Here is a 17,822-nt window from a genome sequence, read left to right as displayed (position 1 = left end):
AGATTTTTTTTCACTTATTCCTCGCAAAAATACCTTGTATTAATTATTGCATTTCTTATTTTTTGAAGGGCCATTTTTGCAGTTGGCAGCTATCTTTCTCATTCGAACTCATTAAACATGTAATTACAACTCGTAATCCCATTTCTGGTTTCAGTGTATATGTTAACTAGTGAAAAGGGGAAGTGTGCTGTAACAAAGGGGAAGAGACGCTGAAACGCCCTGTCACACGTGTGCTCCGCTCGTCACAGGCACGACTGGCGGCAGACGGGGGACGCGGCTAGAAACGGAAGGAGACGGTCGTGCGTGGGGAGGGGGGAGGGGGGGCCGGATGCTGCGGGCAAGTTCGGCGTTGCGGTAAACGGTCTTCGACTTCGTGTCATGAGCGTGCTAAATTACCATGGAAGTAAAACGGCGCCAGAATAAATTACTCTTCAGGTAATAAACTACTCAAGTAATAAACTACTCTTCAAGTAATGAAGCACTCCTCAGGTAATGAAGTACTCTTCAGGTAATGAACTACTCTTCAAGTAATGAAGTACTCCTCAGGTAATGAAGTACTCTTCAGGTAATGAAGCACTCCTCAGGTAATGAAGTACTCTTCAAGTAATGAAGTACTCTTCAGGTAATGAACTACTCTTCAAGTAATGAAGTACTCTTCAAGTAATGAAGTACTCCTCAGGTAATGAAGTACTCTTCAGGTAATGAACTACTCTTCAAGTAATGAAGTACTCCTCAGGTAATGAAGTACTCTTCAAGTAATAAACTACTCTTCAGGTAATAAAGCACTCCTCGGGTAATAAACTACTCTTCAGGTAATAAAGCACTCCTCGGGTAATAAACTACTCTTCAGGTAATAAAGCACTCCTCGGGTAATAAAGTACTCTTCAGGTAATAAAGTACTCTTCAGGTGCGCGGCGCCGACGTGCGGCCGGCGCTGGGTGCGGCGCGTGCCCTCCTCAGCGGGTTGATTGGCTTGCGGGCGCAGCCTCCCGGGACCGCATAGGTGTTGCCTGCCAGCCGCGCGGAAGCGCGCGCGGCGCCGGGGCTATTGGCTCAACATGGCTGATTCGGTGAGGACGCGGGGCCGTCCCGTCGGAAGACCGTCCCGTCTCTGGACGGCTCGCGTCGTCCTCTTGGCCGTTTTTCTCAGCGACGCGGGTGTCGTCATGGCAGCGCCGGAGACGGGGCGGTGGAGCGTTACAGTCGTCAATGTGAGTAACTCTCCGGACGCGCTCCGTTTGAGGCCACCTATACAGGCTGCTAGCCGTGCGCTTTAGCCGGCCACGTACGCTAGCTTGGCCGGCGGCAGCCGCCAGGCTAACGGACGCGTCGGGGTCGCAGATCCGCTTCCGAGGCGCTTCGCTTGCCGCTTGTGTGTGTGTGTGTGACCTGACAGTGGGACATTTCTCTAGAGACCCCGAGAAATCCAACCGTGTCCCACGACAACGACGACCGCGAGTTTGGCTAGCGGCTACTGACGGGGTTAAGCTAGCGCTGAGGTGAAGCCGACCCGGCCTCCTCGTCCATCCGTCGCTGCTGCGGGCAAAGGCGTTACACACCCACGGGATCTGTGAGCCCCGAGGTTTTGTCTCAGAGGCCAGGCTGGAACCTGGCTAACCCCCGAGTTTAGACGCCGGTTGGCTAACCCCTGAGTTTAGCCATCACCTACGCTTTGCAGGCGTAGGTGATGGCTCGTTGCAAGAGGTAGACTATAGGGTGTTTCTCGACCCAGTCCTCGAGGAGCCCCTATCCTGCAGATTTTCTTTGCAACCTGTTTGTAGTAATTCAGCAGTGAATGTCAGAGTTTGCACACCTTGCATAATTAAGTGCTGTGTGATGAGCTACCTATGCAGGGTTACAATGAAAATCTGCAGGATAGGGGGGGGGGTCCTCGAGGACTGGTTTGAGAAACACAGCGGTTAGGAGGAAGGAATTACAGATAACCATCATGCTTTGCTTAACCTGTCAGACAACTTCAGGGCTAACAAAAAAATCCACGGGTGTGTACGCACAAATTTGCCCATAGTAAGGATTGATACGTGAGGACCAAGTAACCCATTGACATTCTATTAAAGTAGTCTGCCCACAGGCTTTGGACGAACTTTCCCCTTCTCAGAAGTTCGAGTGGGAGCAAATAAACGACTTTGGTGGTTACCACAAGCAAGGCTTTAACTCATGTCAAGCCGAATTTTATTTGTATTTACCCTAACCCCAATCCCACTTCTGTCTTAGGGGGCTTTACAATCACACTGCAGCTCTCCAACAAATAAAGATGCCCCCAGTTGTCAGAGCTCGGGACTCTGGTGGGGGAAAACTGCTGAAAAATCGTGGACGTGGTGGCAGTATAAACACATCGTCACTATTGAGCAATGCTTTGTGTGGTTAACACACCTCAGCAGAAAGTTGGCTACACCTACCGGATAGCAGGCAGGGTAGAGGGCCTCACTTGGTACAATTTCATCTTTCAACATCAGACGCAACACACAGACTTCATTCGGGAACTGGCTAGCCTTAATCAATAATTGAAGTAGTGAAAAGTTCTTCAGGCCTCCATATTTAGTTACACTGTAAAGTGAGCTGTCTGGGTGTTGTTGGGTTCACGCACATACCTCCATCCATCCCACTCTCAATTGTGTATGATTTTCTTTTTCAACCTTCACAGACCTCAAGACCTTTGCTGTTAAGAAAATCAATGTATAAAGACACGGACGTTAAACTGAAAGGTAGGACTTGGAATAATTACCAGTGTGTGCATTGGTGCAGTGTGTGCATATCTTCTGCCCGTTCACATCATCGCATTTGTCTTTGTTTTTTTAGTTGTGTCTTTTGGCTGTCCGGAGGAGGTGACATTCGTCATTCACTGGTATCTAAAATACTACCCTTGTCACAACGAATTCAATAACGTTGATGTAAGTACACCAGCACAGATTTACTTATGAGTTGTAGTCATGATGTCTGCTGGATACGGCTTGAACACATGGAAAGATGGTCTAAATTGTGATTGCCATCCATAGGAAATGTACGAGAGAACACCATTAAGTCGTGGGGAGAGTCTGGACCCCAACCCTCTCGGACCAGGAGAGTACATCGAACACAAATACAAGCCCTTCACGTGTAACAGTGGACTGCGCTCCTTTGCCATGCTTAACGTGAGAATTCAGTCAGTTATGTGACCGTCTGTAATGATCAGCGTCATTTCATTTTATATTGCTCTGCTTTTAATAACTGTCTGTGTTTCAGAGAGCCAAGGCAGATCCACGTCCGGTGTTTCCACCTGTCAAGGGTGCAATGCAAGTAAGAAAACTTAAATGTCCCTCGTCTCGGGTTGGTTGGTTGAAAAGTACAACTGGACTTTGTTCGCTTTTACGACAGCCGCGGTTCGACCCCAGGCCACCAGTATGTATTAACAAGATGGGTTGCGGTTTTGTAAAGAGTGTGATGTTTTTATGATATTCCAGGATGACAATTACACCAGATGGATAACCGAGGAGTTTGACAGTTTGAACATTAACATAAAGAACAGCAGCATGATGCTGAAAGATGATGTCATTGCGACCACATGGAAGGACGGGCCCTACCTATTAGTTGTCAAAATTTTGTCAGATAAACAGGAGGCCAATTGGAATTTAACAGGTGAGATGGATACTAGAACAGTTGATTTGACGTGCGTAACTCTATTCATCTTCACTACAAGTTTACTTTCTGTACTTAATTTGTCAGCACCTGTTATTTTGCTGTGTTTGAATCCTATACATAATATTCAGCTAATCCCTGATTTTGTTTTTCTAGTTAATGTGGTGATGAAAGGCACCCATGGCTTCATTTCTGTCACAGAATGGCCCCTTATGATTGTGAGTAGATTTATTAGTATTTAATTGAATACCCACTGTAATGTGTTACTCTTAAAAGAAGGTAGTTTCTCAACTGTTGGCCTTGAATTCATCATTGTGATTTTGGAAACATTGAACCCTTCACATGTAAAATATTGATAAAACATCAACAGCGTTCACAATTATGCTTATTAATCATTTTTCAGTTACTCCACAACTTCATAATGAAGTAGTAATTTGAAAATCTGTTTATTCGTAGTTTAGAGGTTTTTATAACTTTTTAATTTGGTTTGGTTTAGACTTGCCGAGGACAGTTGCTTCTTTGCGTGTGATGTGATGATGCATTGTAGAACCCTGTATTTCCTGTCTCTAGTTCTACATGGTGATGTGCATCGTGTATATCCTGTATGCCCTGCTGTGGTTCCTCTGGGCAGCCTGCTACTGGAAAGACCTGCTGAGGATCCAGTTCTGGATAGCAGGCGTCATCTTCCTTGGCATGGTGGAGAAGGCTGTATTCTGCGCCGAATATGAGAACACCAACACCGTCGGCTCTGCCTGTGAGCGTCCGATACCCGTTGTCATGTGGCGTTACTGCGCACTGAGAGGTGTTTGCATTTTACATAAGTAATATATTCTTTCCTCTGGTTCTGTTGTGTTCAGCCCCTGGCCTGTTGATCTTTGCAGAGTTGGTCTCTGCCCTCAAGAGGACCTTGGCTCGGCTGCTTGTCATCATTGTCAGTCTGGGCTATGGCATTGTGAAGTATGTCGTCCCACCTCATCCATTACACATGTCTGTTGCAAGCAAATAATGAGTGTAACGAACTGCTTTTACGTCATCCCCTCTAGGCCTCGACTGGGGTCCGTGATGCACAGAGTGGTGGGCCTTGGTGTCCTTTACTTTGCCTTTGCTAGTATTGAGGGTGTCCTGAGGATTACCGGGGTGAGACATGTTTTTTTTATAAGTGTGTTAAAGCCTGTAACTGATACAGAAAAGAAAAAAAAAGGCTGTGCCATCGGATACACAGTGAATTATGTGAGTGTATTTTACTGTAGAATCCGTCATGACTCGATGTAGTATAATATCATCCATATATTTTAGTTTGGACGAGTCCTGTGCTTCTGATTCGGGCTGGTTCTTTAATTTTGGAATTTGAAATCGATACGAGTAACGGTGTGCTTCCAGATCGTGATCTGTTTATTTTCATGATGTGGGTGTCTGTTCACTCAAGGGTCGGGACGATGGCCTAGCTCTCATTACAGTCGTAGCTCTGGCTGTGTTTGACTCCTGCTCCATGTGGTTCATATCCTTCCAGTGTACCTCTCAACCTCCTACCACAAGCCAAATAAAACTTCCAGTGGTCTTTGATTACATAATATAATTAATGTAACTTTCCCATAACAAATCAAACCCCTCGTTTGATTTTTTTTTCCCTTTTTTTTTCATTTATCTTGGTGGTTGGAAAAACTGAAGTTGTGTTTCTGCCTTTTGCTCTGGGTGATCTTTTTCTTTACACTTTGAAATACTCTTTCTCACATGCCACTTGCTTTTTCCTATCTCTTCTCTCTGTCTCTCTCTGTGTTTCTCTCTCCCCCTCTCTGTCTCTCCAAGACACTCTCTCTGGCTTTCTTTCTCTCTCTCTCTCTCTCTCTCTCTCTCTCTCTCTCTTTCTCTCTCTCTCTCTTTCACTGTTTCTCTAATTCGGTCTCTCTGTGTTTCTCGACATCTCTGGTGCTGTTCTCTCCTTACTCCTCAGGCAAAAGACTCTGACTTAGCCCTGCTGGCCAACATTCCCCTGGCTCTGCTTGACTCCTCTTTATGCTGGTGGATATCCTTTGTGCCTGTCCCTGTCCAGATCTCTTCTGCCTCTCACCTCCTTCGATAATGCTCCATTTAGACCAGCGGGCAGTTTTGCTGTAAATATCCCGTCTGTCTCTGCCCCAAAACTCTCAGTCACAAGGCTTTTTAAAAACTGATTTGTCAGAATGACTGTAACGTGCAGCAACTACCACGTATAAACAGTTAGTTTCAAAACTATTGTGTTGGGGCGTCCGGGTAGCGTAGCGGTCTATTCCGTTGCCTACCAACACGGGGCTCGCTGGTTACCTCCAGCTCGGTCGGGCGTCCCTACAGACAACAATTGGCCGTGTCTGCGGGTGGGAAGCCGGATGTGGGTGTGTGTCCAGGTCGTTGGCACTAGCGCCTCCTCTGGTCGGTCGGGGCGCCTGTTCGGGAGGGGGAACTGGGGGGAATAGCGTGATCCTCCCACGCGCTACGTCCCGCTGGTGAAACTCCTCACTGTCAGGTGAAAAGAAGCGGCTGGTGACTCCACATGTATGGGAGGAGGCACGTGGTAGTCTGCAGCCCTCCCCGGATCGGCAGAGGGGGTGGAGCAGCGACCGGGACAGCTCGGAAAATAGGGTAGTTAGCCAAGTACAATTAGGGGGAACCCCCCCCCCCACCCAAAAAAAGGACAAAGCAAGTTATGGCTATTAGTTGAACATTTTAGAACGACTGTTCAATCTAAAAGTTTAGTTCAGCTTCTTCCTGTGTCATGGTGGCGAGTGAGCCGAGCCGTTTGAACCACTTTTGCCGTTCTCCGTCCTCCCAGCTCTTCACCACTGACATTGAATAGGATGTTGTGACTTTGCCGCTGGTGGGCGTTCCTGGTCTAAATTGTGCACGAGGGATTTATCGCTATACAGGATCTGCAGAACCTTCTTTGAAAAGGTTTCTGGGAGCAGGATGCTCTTATGATGCATGCCATTTGTGATCGTATTATCAATAGCCATTTTTTCTTCTGTCATACTTGCGTCAAATGGGTGTTGTCGGTGCATTACATAGACTGCTTGTGTTGTTTGCCTTGACTGCTAATAACATATTTGTCAGCCTGGCACAAACCATCAAGACACTAAAGCTGAGAAGAAATCCTGTCAAGTTGTCTCTTTACAGGCACTTCACAAACACGTTGATTTTTGCTGTGATAGGTGAGTTCCTCTGCTTTCGCAATTCAGTTAGAATCTGAGGACTGCCTGTTAGACCTTTCTGTCTACGTTTCTTTAAACCCGACAGGGACGATTAAGAGTTGTCTTTCACCTCCTCCTGTACAACAGGGAATCCAAGAAAAATAACGTCATTCAAACCTTGTGTTTGTCCTCCTCAGCTTCCATAGTTTTCATGGTGTGGACAACCAAAAAATTCCGGCTAGCAGATTGTCAGTCTGTAAGTCTTTTTACTGGCAGCCAAGTTCCTCTTTCCCACTACTTAAAAAGAAATTCGAATCAGGTTGATATTTCTAGGAGTTTTTCTTTTTTTTTGTTTCGGTTAATTGTTGACCTTTTTTCCGTTGGTTTTTTCCCCCCTCCATTATGGAAAGGATTGGATCGAGTTGTGGGTAGACGATGCCTTCTGGAGGTTCTTGTTTTCCATCATACTTCTTGTCATCATGTTTTTATGGAGACCATCTGCGAACAACCAAAGGCAAGTGTTGACCTAGCACTTATGATATCTCAAATTAAAACGCACCGGGCTGAGCGCGGCCATCCTTCGCCGCCTTGGCGGTTTGTGGCTCACTCACCTCTGATGTCCCCAGGTACGCATTCACGCCATTGATAGACGACTCTGATGATGAGGAGATTGAGGAGTTCCTTGCCTCTTCAAATATAGGTATAATAGCATGTTGGCAATGCTGAATTCATCCCAAAGATAATGATGGGTGGTGTAGACGTTGCTTTTGAAGGACTCATTGTCCGTTTTTTGGTGTGCGCAGCTGACGGTATAAAGCTGAGGGCGACTAAGAACGAGACGAACGGCTCGGTGAAGATGGCGGCAGCAAACCCGGTCAGTCAGAAACACACACTCTTAATAATTTCTGCTCTGCAGAACCCTACTGATGCACATTAACATCAACAGCTTACGCGAAGCTGGGGAAGTGCAATGCTACAAGGGTGGACATATTTCAACAGATGGCAGTATTAAGTCATTTTTTCCTTTTTTTTCTGTTTTTTTTCTGCCTGTCTGCACAGGATGAAGACTTGAAGTGGGTGGAAGATAACATTCCTAGCTCTCTAACAGATGTGTAAGCGTCGCCTCATGTTTATTTAATCGAATGTGTGCCATGTAAGTGTTTCGCTGCATGGCATGGGAGAGTCTGGTGCCCTAATAGTTCTCCGTTTTTCCACTGTCTGTCATTTGCAGAGCTCTTCCAGTCCTGCTGGACTCCGACGAGGTATGAATTGCACTGCGTACTGTACAAATGTTCAGCCATGTTTATGCGCTCCCTGATGGTCTGTAAACATGAGCGAGACCCTTCCAAACCTAGAAACATTAGGCTAGATGAGGCAAATCCTGGCGCTACTTGATTGACACTGAAAGGGTGACGGGTAATATAACGACTGTACCCAGGTTGAATTTTCTGGGGACTCGTGGCACATATTTTTGGAACAACATGAACGATGAAGCTCATGTTTGAGCAGGTCTCGTAAGATCTGAGGAACAACGTGGAAGTTCTGGTTTTTTGTCTGGATTTAGAGTCACCGAAAATGAAATGAAAATACTAAAATGTGTGTGCATATAACAGGATCAGGAGGGCAGAATGAACAGAATTTGCTTTTTATTTCCCCAGGAAATCATGACTACTAAATATGAGATGTCAAAAATGGAGTGACACAGACACTTCCCTGACCCCCCCACCCCCCCGCCAGTGGAGGATGAAGGGAGATTCCAGCATGGAGGTGGGCTGACGTGGTGTCCCTCACCGCCATGCTCAGCGGGTCTTTTTCCAGGTTATTCCGACAAGGTGGCGTTTGGGCTCCGTTGAATCTCCCAGCTGAGACTCTCTCGTGCAGCAAATGAACGCAGGATGGTGCAGGTTGGTGTTAAACCAGTTCTGGAGACCACAGCTCACGCTTCCATCCCTTCAAGAACACTCCACCCTTCCCCAGCACCTCTCACCTGACAATGTGTGTCCCTTTGCAAACACGTCCGGCTCGCCTCTCGTTCTCCACAGAAAGGAAAAGGAGATGATCCCTTCCAACCAAACCGCACAGTTTTCCCGAGCCAATCAGTCTTGAGCTTTTGTTCCCAAAGAGAGTGCTTCATTTTTAGTTTTTCGCGCCGTACTTGTTTTGTTTTGCTCGTGTGAACTAACCACACTGGGCCTCATCGATCAACCGTCTCATATTAATGTGAAGATCTTCTGAGGTCACATTGCGCCCGACAGAGTTTACCTGCTGCAGGAGACGCAAGTGAAACGCCATTCCATAACCGTCACGAATGGGTTTTTGATTGAAGAGAATCACATAGGAGTTACACATTGAGAATTGAAATGATCGAGTCAGGTAAACTGTTAGTTTGACGAAGCATTTTTATTTATATAATTATTTTTTTGTATATATTGGTCTTAATTCTTTATCCAAGCTGATGCTTGGTTTGGTTGAGGTGTAGGAAAAATGGGAAGCACGGCACTGTTGCTGTAAAAGATGACACCAAATTAATGTTTGACATCACACTGGGTCTCGTTTATATTAGTCTTACATACTTTGCTCATTAGAAATGCAAAAAAAAAAAAAATGTGTTTGAGGAAAACAATTGAAGAGATGCAGACGATGTTTTGTCCCCCGACAAGCATCAAGACATGAACCATCGGACTCCTCGGCTGTTGAAATATTACTCTTGCACACCCCCCCCCCCCCCCCATTTTTCTCCCCAGTTGTATCCGGCCAATCACCCCACTCTTCTGAGCCGTCCCGGTCGCTGCTCCACCCACTCTGCCGATCCGGGGAGGGCTGCAGACTACCACATGCCTCCTCCAGTACATGTGGAGTCGCCAGCCGCTTCTTTTCACCTGACAGTGAGGAGTTTCACCAGGGGGACGTAGCGTGTGGGAGCATCACACTGCCCCCCCCCGAACAGGCACCCCGACCGACCAGAGGAGGCGCTGCGCTAATGCAGCGACCGGGACACATACCCACATCCGGCTTTCCCACCCGCAGACACGGCCAATTGTGTCTGTAGGGACGCCCGACCAAGTCGGAGGTAACACGGGGATTCGAACCGGCGATCCCCGTGTTGGTAGGCAACAGAATAGGCCGCTACGCTACCCGGATGCCCTTGCACACTTTTTACCATCCAACCTGTGCCTATGCAGTGTTCTGGTATGAGGCCTATTCCATGAAGATAACGGCTCCACATGTCTGAGTGTTGTTTCTGCAGAGATGAGATGGCATCATTTGTGTCTCGGTGCCGACTACTCAGTTTCCTCATGGAAGGGGTGTGTGTGTGTGTGTGTGTGTGTGTGTGTGCGTGTGAGAGCGACTGAGACTGCATGGCTGCATAATTTATACAGTTTGTTTGTACTCGTGTGAATTAAAGTGTAGCTAAACTCGCAGACTGGCGAGGAGGCGTTCGGTTGAGGCCACGGTACTCTCGTTGTGAATCTGCTGTACTGTACATGTGCGCTGGCGTGGGGAGTCTTCTGTACCGTCTAGAGCAATACGTGTCCTTTGACCTATCGTGACCCCCCCCCCCTCCCGCTCTGCGTGCCCTGTTTCACATCTCTGTTATTTATTTGTGTTGAAAGTGTACTTACAGTGTGTTACGGCCTTTGCTCGGTGCTTTTCACTCTGAGCAAGTGTAAATTAAACATGTGCTTCCCGTTCGTTTTGTCTTGGACTCAAAACGGACTCGCGGCGTGTTACGTGAACTTAAGTCTGTGGTCTTATTGTCTTCAGACGCGTTGTCTCGAGTGCACATCACCTGAACGGTTTTACAGCGTAATTATTGAGATTTCCTTTCGGTTTAGTATAACCCTATATGCACCGTGTCAGACAAAACTGGAATAATTGTGCTCGAGATGGAAAGTGTTGGGGTTTTTTTTTCCTTTATATAAAACTACCGCCACCTGCCTTGGACCCAGAATATTTGTACAGATGGGTTTTGGCTGATCCCTGTGATTTTCGTGATTCCGCGGGCCGAGAGGTGTCTGGATTATGTGACATGCTTTTTCTTTTTTTCCGGGTGCTCGGCTGTAAAACCACGTTTCAAGTTTTTCAACCCAGAGCAATATACCTGTCCTCAGTTTCCCCCCTCAGATTAAGACGTCCCTCCGAGACAGACGAGCCGCATTTTTCTGATCTATGAGTCCGGTAATGATTATTTGCCATTAAAATATATATATATATATTTTTACCAAGCTGGGGTTTTGTGACTTTTTTTTTTCTACATCTGTTTAAGTGGGATTGCTTGTAATGACACCTTGCGGATGCATTTTCCGATATAGGAAAGTCACCTTACGGGGGAAAAATGGTCGAAATCGATTTGGCCGCTTTCTGTGTAAACGGGGGCGCCTTCAGAATTTGAGGCCGAAACTGAAACGAAGCCAATTCCACTCGACCGAAATGGTGAGAAGAAAGTTGGAGAGAATTAAGTTTTTGTCAGCCAGATGACCTTATGAAAACGTAAACCCTGTCGCTTTCAATCAGGCCATTCACTTTTAATAGGCTTTTAACTAAGAGGGCTCAAGCAGCACGTGAAGACTAACAACATTCCCACGTATTTGCTGCCGTGTCATGATTACAAGTTGTTTTAGAAACGGCTATTTTGGACCCTTTTCACTTTCAGGGGAAAAAAGGAAACCTTCCACTAAAACCCCACTACCCCCCCACCCCCACCACCAAGGGCAAGTACAGATTATATTTTTGCTCGACTAAGTGCATCACTAAAACACGCATAGCAAAGATGCACAGGTCCATACAGCCCTGTGCCGCTCATATCCCCTAAAGCAGGGCTCCTCAAAGACCGGACCTCGATGCGCGACTGGACGGAAAGTCGATCCGGACCCAGCCCGTACCTGGTGAATGTCTTTATGCATGCTCGGTCCAGGTAAGGAAAATCCCAGGAAGGTGAATCGGTTCATCTGGACACAGCGTTTAGCGGGAGAAACGTTCCCACACTCGTCCAAGTGACCTGGTCAGTCTCACCCGACTGCAGGTGTCCCCACCCTTATAAACAATACAGCTGCACAATGACCAAAACCCAACGACTGGGTTCATATGCAGATATGGGCGTGACCACCAACTAGAGTATCAATGGCCATGTGTACTATTCACAGAGGACTGGGGAATAGTTGCAATCACAGCATTGTAAAATGCTGTGATTGTCGTTCCCTCTTAACATAGATGGCCTCTTTGACTCTCCGTTCAAACAAACATTCCTCCATATCAAGGATGTGCACGTCCTCATCCCTGAAAGAGTGGCCACTGGCCTGTAGAAGGTGTAGGCTGTGGGGTCCTGGCCTGACGTGTTAGCTCTCCTGTGTTGTGACATCCTCTTGGCCAGCGTCTGTTTGGTTTCCCCGATGTACAAGTCATGGCAGTCCTCCTGGCACTTAACAGCGTACTCTATATTGCTCTGTTTGTGCCGGGGGACTCGATCCTTGGGGTGGACCAACTTCTGGTGCAGCGTGTTTTGGGGTTTGAAAGCAACTGAGACGCGGTGTTTGGAAAGTACACATCTCATCTGTTCCGACACTCCCGCCACATACAGATCACCACTGGTTTACGCTTAGGCAGCTGTTGTCCTCTCTTCGATTGGCTGGTGCACTGTTTGAGCGTCTTCCTGGCTTTGACAAATGCCCAGTTAGGATAACCACACTTAACCAGGGCCAGTTTAATATGGGATTTCTCCCCTTCCCCGGCTGCTGTGTCGGTGGGGACGTTGTCAGCTCGGTGGTCCAGCGTCCTGATGACTCCTAGTTTGTGCTCCAGTGGATGATGAGAGTCAAACCTTCAGTACTGATCAGTATGTGTTGGTTTACAGTAAACATCACCAATGTTGCCATTACCAATGGCAATTTCACAGTCTAAGAAGGCTGACGTGTCATTTCTCACATCCTCCCTGGTGACCCTGATGTGGTTGTCCACAGAGTTAATGTGGTCGGTGAAATGTGGTACGTCCCGAGATTTAGTTTTAACTTAGGTGTCTTCCGCAAATCTGAACCAATGGCTAGGTGGTGTCCCTGGAAAGGACATCGTAGCCCTCTTTTCCACTTCCTCCTTGTACAAGTTGGCCACTACAGGTGAGACTGGGGAACCCATAGCACGCCCATGCCTCTGCCAATAGTACTGCCCCCTGTATGTGAAGTACATGGACTGAAGACACAGCTTCAGGAGCAGACATACTTGGTCAGTGTTAAGGATGGTCCTATTGCTAAAGGTGGGGTCATCCTGTAATTTCATATGGGCTACCTCCACTGCTTCATCAACAGGAACGGACGTGAAGAGAGATGTAACATCATAAGAGGCTGTTGTTTCATCCCCCTCCATAATGATGTCCTTCACCTCATCCACAAAATCCATAGTTTTCTGAATGTGATGTTCATTACTGCCTACCAGTGGGTTAAGAATAGATGCCAGAAACTTAGAGACGTTATACGTCACTGAGTTAATCGTAATGGCACATCCTGTTTATGTATCTTAGTTAAACCATACAGACTAGGAGTGATATGGGGAGTCTGTCCTGGTGCAGCACCACCATGTGCCACTGGCCAGGTATGCACATCCGGTACACCACCACAGACCACCGGCCCATGACCTCGCTGGGCCCTTGCCAGTGGCTGCGAAGCTTTGGGGGAAATCTCTTGCGAGCGGGACAATACACCCACACATTGTCCCCTCGCATGAAGGTCTGCCCAAGGCACTGTGTGTCATAGGCCCTCTTCTGCCACACTGCAGAGTTGGCCTGGGCTCAGCGGGTGTATTCGTGGACCACCTGCAGTGATCCCTCAGTCTCTGGAGGTAGTCCATTTCTTTCCCCCCGGCAATCTCAGACTCAGGTGAGGCCCCAAACACCAAGTCCACCGGTATCTGGATCTCCCGCCCAAACATGAGGGGAGCAGGCGTGCACTGGCTGGACTCCTGGACAGCAGTCCAGTAGAACCATAGGACCAGGGACAGGTGGCTGTCCCAGTTCCGCTGGTGTTGGCCGGTGAGGATGGCAAACTGTGTGGCCAGGGTGCAGTTGAACCGCTCTACCAGCCTGTCACTTTGAGGATGGAGCAGTACCATCCTCGTCTTTTTTTTCCCACCCCCAGTCACTGGAAGACCTCACTGAAGACCTGGGACTCGAAGTTCCACCCCTGGTCACTGTGGAGCTCAGTGGGAACTCCGGAGTGGGTTAACATCTCCTCTACCAGCATCTCTGCTGTTGTGGTGGCATTCTGATCTGGCACCGTATACACCTCTGGCCACACTGTGAAGTAGTCCATAGCCACGAGGATGTAACGATTGCCAGCGTCGGTGAAGGGGAAAGGCCCAAGGATGTCCACCCCTACTCGCTCCATTGGGGCCCCCACCAAGTACTGCTGCAGTGGGACGTGGGAGCGCTGGGTTGGTCCCTTCTGGGCGGTGCAGGAGTTGCAGCGGTGCACGTGCAGCACCACGTGCCGTTGACAGCCAGGCCAGTAGAACCGCCCCCATTACTGATGATGTCACACATATCCCTGTCTCCACTTCCGCTAACTGCTGCGTTAATGTGTGCATTTGTGATTTCATTCATTGACGAGGTGCGTTTGTGTTTGGATTCATTGAGCAAGTAGGTTTGTGTATAGTTTCATTGACAAGTCCGATGCTGCCCATGCAGTTTACTGTGCTCCACCAGGCTTTCCATGCCAGAGACGCTACTGTATATGAATATAAAATATGATCGCCTCCAACAAGGTAGAATGAGCACATTTTTCCAAAAGTCCTCCAAGTCTTATCTACCCATCATGTAAGTGGGGCTGCTTTTTGAAACGATCCTGGGGTGGTGTTTGAAACATGATGCTTTTATTCCAGGGGGTCTTTTATGCCAGATGGTCACCCACTTTGCCAGTCAAAGAGACAAGCCCTGAGATCTTCATTCGCCTCACTGTTCCTCTAAGACACTGCTGGATTCCCTCCAGACCTTTATCCCATATGAAAGATGATCCAAAGGCGACCTCTCCCCCTTTTTCCTGCATAATAGAAGTAGAGGAAAATACCCCTACCATACCTTTCATTCTGAACTACCCAACTGACTGAATGTGCCTCTTTTCTGTTTTCATAGGGGTCCGTGGAGTGAAAGAGAGTTTCTACTGTTTCACTTTAAAACGGCTTATGGTTTTATGCATTGCAGTTTTTTTTTCTGGAATAGGCAAAGCAATGCATGTTGTTTCAGGAGCATATAGAGCACATAGTTTAGCAACGCCCCTGGAATCTGGAGAATTCGGAGATTACTCTTTTGTGTTTTCTCTTTTCTTTCTTGTGTTTTTGTGGAAAGGTGGCATATATAAACTTAGCACAAAAAGTAAGGAAATTTGTCTTTGGTGGATTATTTCTTTGTTGTAACAATGCTTCTTGGCAATAGATCTTCTATCAGGCAGCTGATTGTCAGCAGCTGGGGTACCAGAAGCTCAAAACAAGAGTCAATAGCAACAGCAAAATAAGCTGTTTGGCATTGGCAGAGAAGATTTGGCAAATTTTTCATGGGCGCAACCCACATACTCAGCTCTGCTGCTCATCCCACAAAGGCATGTTCCTTACAAATGTGGCCCCATTTAAAAGGGAAATAAACAGGCTTTCCAACGGTATAAGATTTATTGCCAAGAAGCATTGTTACAACAAAGAAATCATCTACCAAACACACATTTCCTTACTTTTTGTGCTAAGTCCCCAAGACTGTTTGATTGCTTATGGCACGAAACAGGCTTGTACTGTCTCATAAAGAATTTACTTGACTCACTGGATTATTTTGCCCTATTTGTTGAGCACTTTCCCTACCGTTAGGTGTTTCTTTTAACAAAGTTTTATATATATATATATATATATATATATAGACCCAAGATGCAGGCTGTGCAAAGATGCCCCTGAGACAGTCCAGCACTTAGTATCAGGGTGTAAGATGCTAGCTGGGAAAGTGTACACTGAAAGGCATAACCAAGTGTCTGGGATAGTGTACAGGAACATCTGTACTGAATACAGTCTGGAAGTCCCCAAGTCCAAATGGGAGACACCGCCAAAGGTGGTTGAGTGGTTGAGAATGGCAGAGCTGAGATCCTGTGGGACTTCAAGTTCCAGACCGACAAGCAGGTGCTGGCTAACCAACCAGACACTGCGGTGGTTGACAAGGCACAGAAGACAACAGTAGTGATCGGTGTAGCGATCTCAAGCGACGGCAACTTCAGGAAGAAAGAGCATGAGAAACGAGAAATACCAAGGGCTGAGGAAGAACTAGATCGGACGTGGAAGGTGAAATCCACAGTAGTCCCAGTGGTAATAGGAGCACTAGGGGCTGTGACCCCCAAACTGGGAGAGGAGCTCCAGTAGATTCCAGGAACAACATCTGAGGTCTCCGTCTAGAAGAGTGCAGTCTTGGGAACAGCTAAGATACTGCACGGAACCCTCCAGCTCCCAGGCCTCTGGAAGAGGACCCGAGCTTGAGGAAGACATACACCACCCGAAAAGGGGGGAGAGGGAGATATTATATATACAGCAATACAGATACAGGCAAAAAAGTTTTAATACATTGCAGTACAGGCCTGTTTCGTGCGTCGCGCACTCATCAGCTGCTGTACTAAAACTTTTTGTCTTTTATCTGTATTGGTATTAGGCTCCTCATTAGTCGAGCACTTATAACAACACCATTTACGGTTCCGGAAAAAAACCCCACTATATATAATATAAAATCTGCGACATCACCCGTCATGTCTCTACTATAACAAAAGATGGACAGTGGACGTTGCCCTTCGAGTTGCGAAAAGCTGGGTTTGCCTCCCGGGCCTTCCTCAGGCGAGAAACTTGAAAACACTTTTGTCATTAATGTCAAGCAGGCCATGTGTGTTGTGTAACAACACAGTGTGCACATCTGTCCCCAGCATTACTGCAGTGTATGTCCCCAAATCCCTGTCCAGTGTGTGTGTGTGTGTGCGTGTGTGTGCAGGTTGAACACTAGATGTTTTGTTACTAAAGGGGAATTGAAGCCAGCCACAAGAGCATTCTACCATCTTGAAAGCGGTGCATATGACCAGGGCCTGTGTGCTTCGCTCTCCACCACCCACTCTCTCCAAGACTCACACGGCCCTTTTGATGTGCGTACATTATTACAGTTTAAACCCCTGGATGGGGATGGGGAAGGAGAAGGACAGAGATGTTAAGAGCACACATGTGGTGGACATTACCGTCCTCCCCCTTCTGACAGAGACATCACTCAAAACCACACTGAGGAGTCTTCTTTTATTTCAATATCCGGATAGTTATTATTTTTGTGTAAATAAAAAAAAAAAAAAAAAAAGCTATACATTTTTTTTAATCTTATTTTATGAGACAGATAGCAAGTGCCGTTTTGGCCGGTATCGTTTAAACGTAACGAGAACGACCGAGGCCGTCATTTTGACGGTTTTTTGGATTTTCAAAAGTTTAACGAGTTTGTGGAGATAAAAAAAAAAAGGATACATACCTGCCGCACCGTGAATTCTCCTAACATCGCACGTATTTGCATTAAAATGAGGTTTGGATCAACCGCACAAAAAAGTTCGGATTACATCGTCTACCTCAAACGACCATGAGCGGTCGAACTGACCGCGCGTAATTTGCGCGTCGTCGTGCGCGTCACGTCAGTATTTATGGCGCGTGTTGGTGGCGTCATTTCCTTCGCGGAGTTCGTTGCTCCGTCCTAGAAACACACTAGCGCCCTCCAGTGGAGAGAAATAGTCTAAACTTGATGTGTGATGATGTCCAACATGTCTGGTTACAGACGCACCATGACCACCACCGAGGCGCTGCAGTGTTTACAGACGCTGGACCGCCGCCATTTTAAATTGTTTGAAAAATAGTAGTGTAAACTACTAATAAGACACGTTAGTCCCTAGCTAGCCGAGCGGTTAGTGACGTCGCCTTGTGGTGTAGTACACGTATCTAATCCCGCACCGGGCAAGAAAATAACCGGTTACACTGGTGGCAGCGGCGGGATCCGGAAGTGTG

General features: G+C 47.2%; 1 protein-coding gene across 2 annotated transcripts in view; it reads left to right on the top strand.

Annotated features, from left to right (window-relative positions):
• The first annotated feature begins 988 nt into the window (after positions 1–988).
• tmem87b (transmembrane protein 87B) overlaps positions 989–17,822 on the top strand; it is a 29,855-nt gene continuing 13,021 nt past the window's right edge. Inside the window, exons 1-19 of one of the 2 annotated variants that reach the window (XR_008811258.1) lie at positions 989–1,211; positions 2,663–2,723; positions 2,818–2,909; positions 3,015–3,149; positions 3,241–3,294; positions 3,459–3,633; positions 3,790–3,851; positions 4,204–4,387; positions 4,491–4,590; positions 4,677–4,770; positions 5,060–5,135; positions 6,711–6,815; positions 6,992–7,050; positions 7,205–7,308; positions 7,421–7,494; positions 7,598–7,668; positions 7,854–7,906; positions 8,026–8,056; positions 8,453–8,698. Coding sequence is in view for 1 of the 2 variants with exons in the window: in XM_056291672.1 (XP_056147647.1) it covers positions 1,059–1,211; positions 2,663–2,723; positions 2,818–2,909; positions 3,015–3,149; positions 3,241–3,294; positions 3,459–3,633; positions 3,790–3,851; positions 4,204–4,387; positions 4,491–4,590; positions 4,677–4,770; positions 5,060–5,135; positions 6,711–6,815; positions 6,992–7,050; positions 7,205–7,308; positions 7,421–7,494; positions 7,598–7,668; positions 7,854–7,906; positions 8,026–8,056; positions 8,453–8,494 (1,725 nt within the window). In the remaining variant the exon portion in view is untranslated. Of the gene's footprint in view, positions 1,212–2,662; positions 2,724–2,817; positions 2,910–3,014; positions 3,150–3,240; positions 3,295–3,458; positions 3,634–3,789; positions 3,852–4,203; positions 4,388–4,490; positions 4,591–4,676; positions 4,771–5,059; positions 5,136–6,710; positions 6,816–6,991; positions 7,051–7,204; positions 7,309–7,420; positions 7,495–7,597; positions 7,669–7,853; positions 7,907–8,025; positions 8,057–8,452; positions 10,981–17,822 lie in introns of those variants that run through there. The other variant, XM_056291672.1, reaches the window with a different exon arrangement.

Source organism: Lampris incognitus, chromosome 13 (genome assembly GCF_029633865.1).
Source record: "Lampris incognitus isolate fLamInc1 chromosome 13, fLamInc1.hap2, whole genome shotgun sequence".
NCBI classification, from domain to species: domain Eukaryota; kingdom Metazoa; phylum Chordata; class Actinopteri; order Lampriformes; family Lampridae; genus Lampris; species Lampris incognitus.
This window is presented reverse-complemented; position numbering and strand designations above follow the sequence as displayed.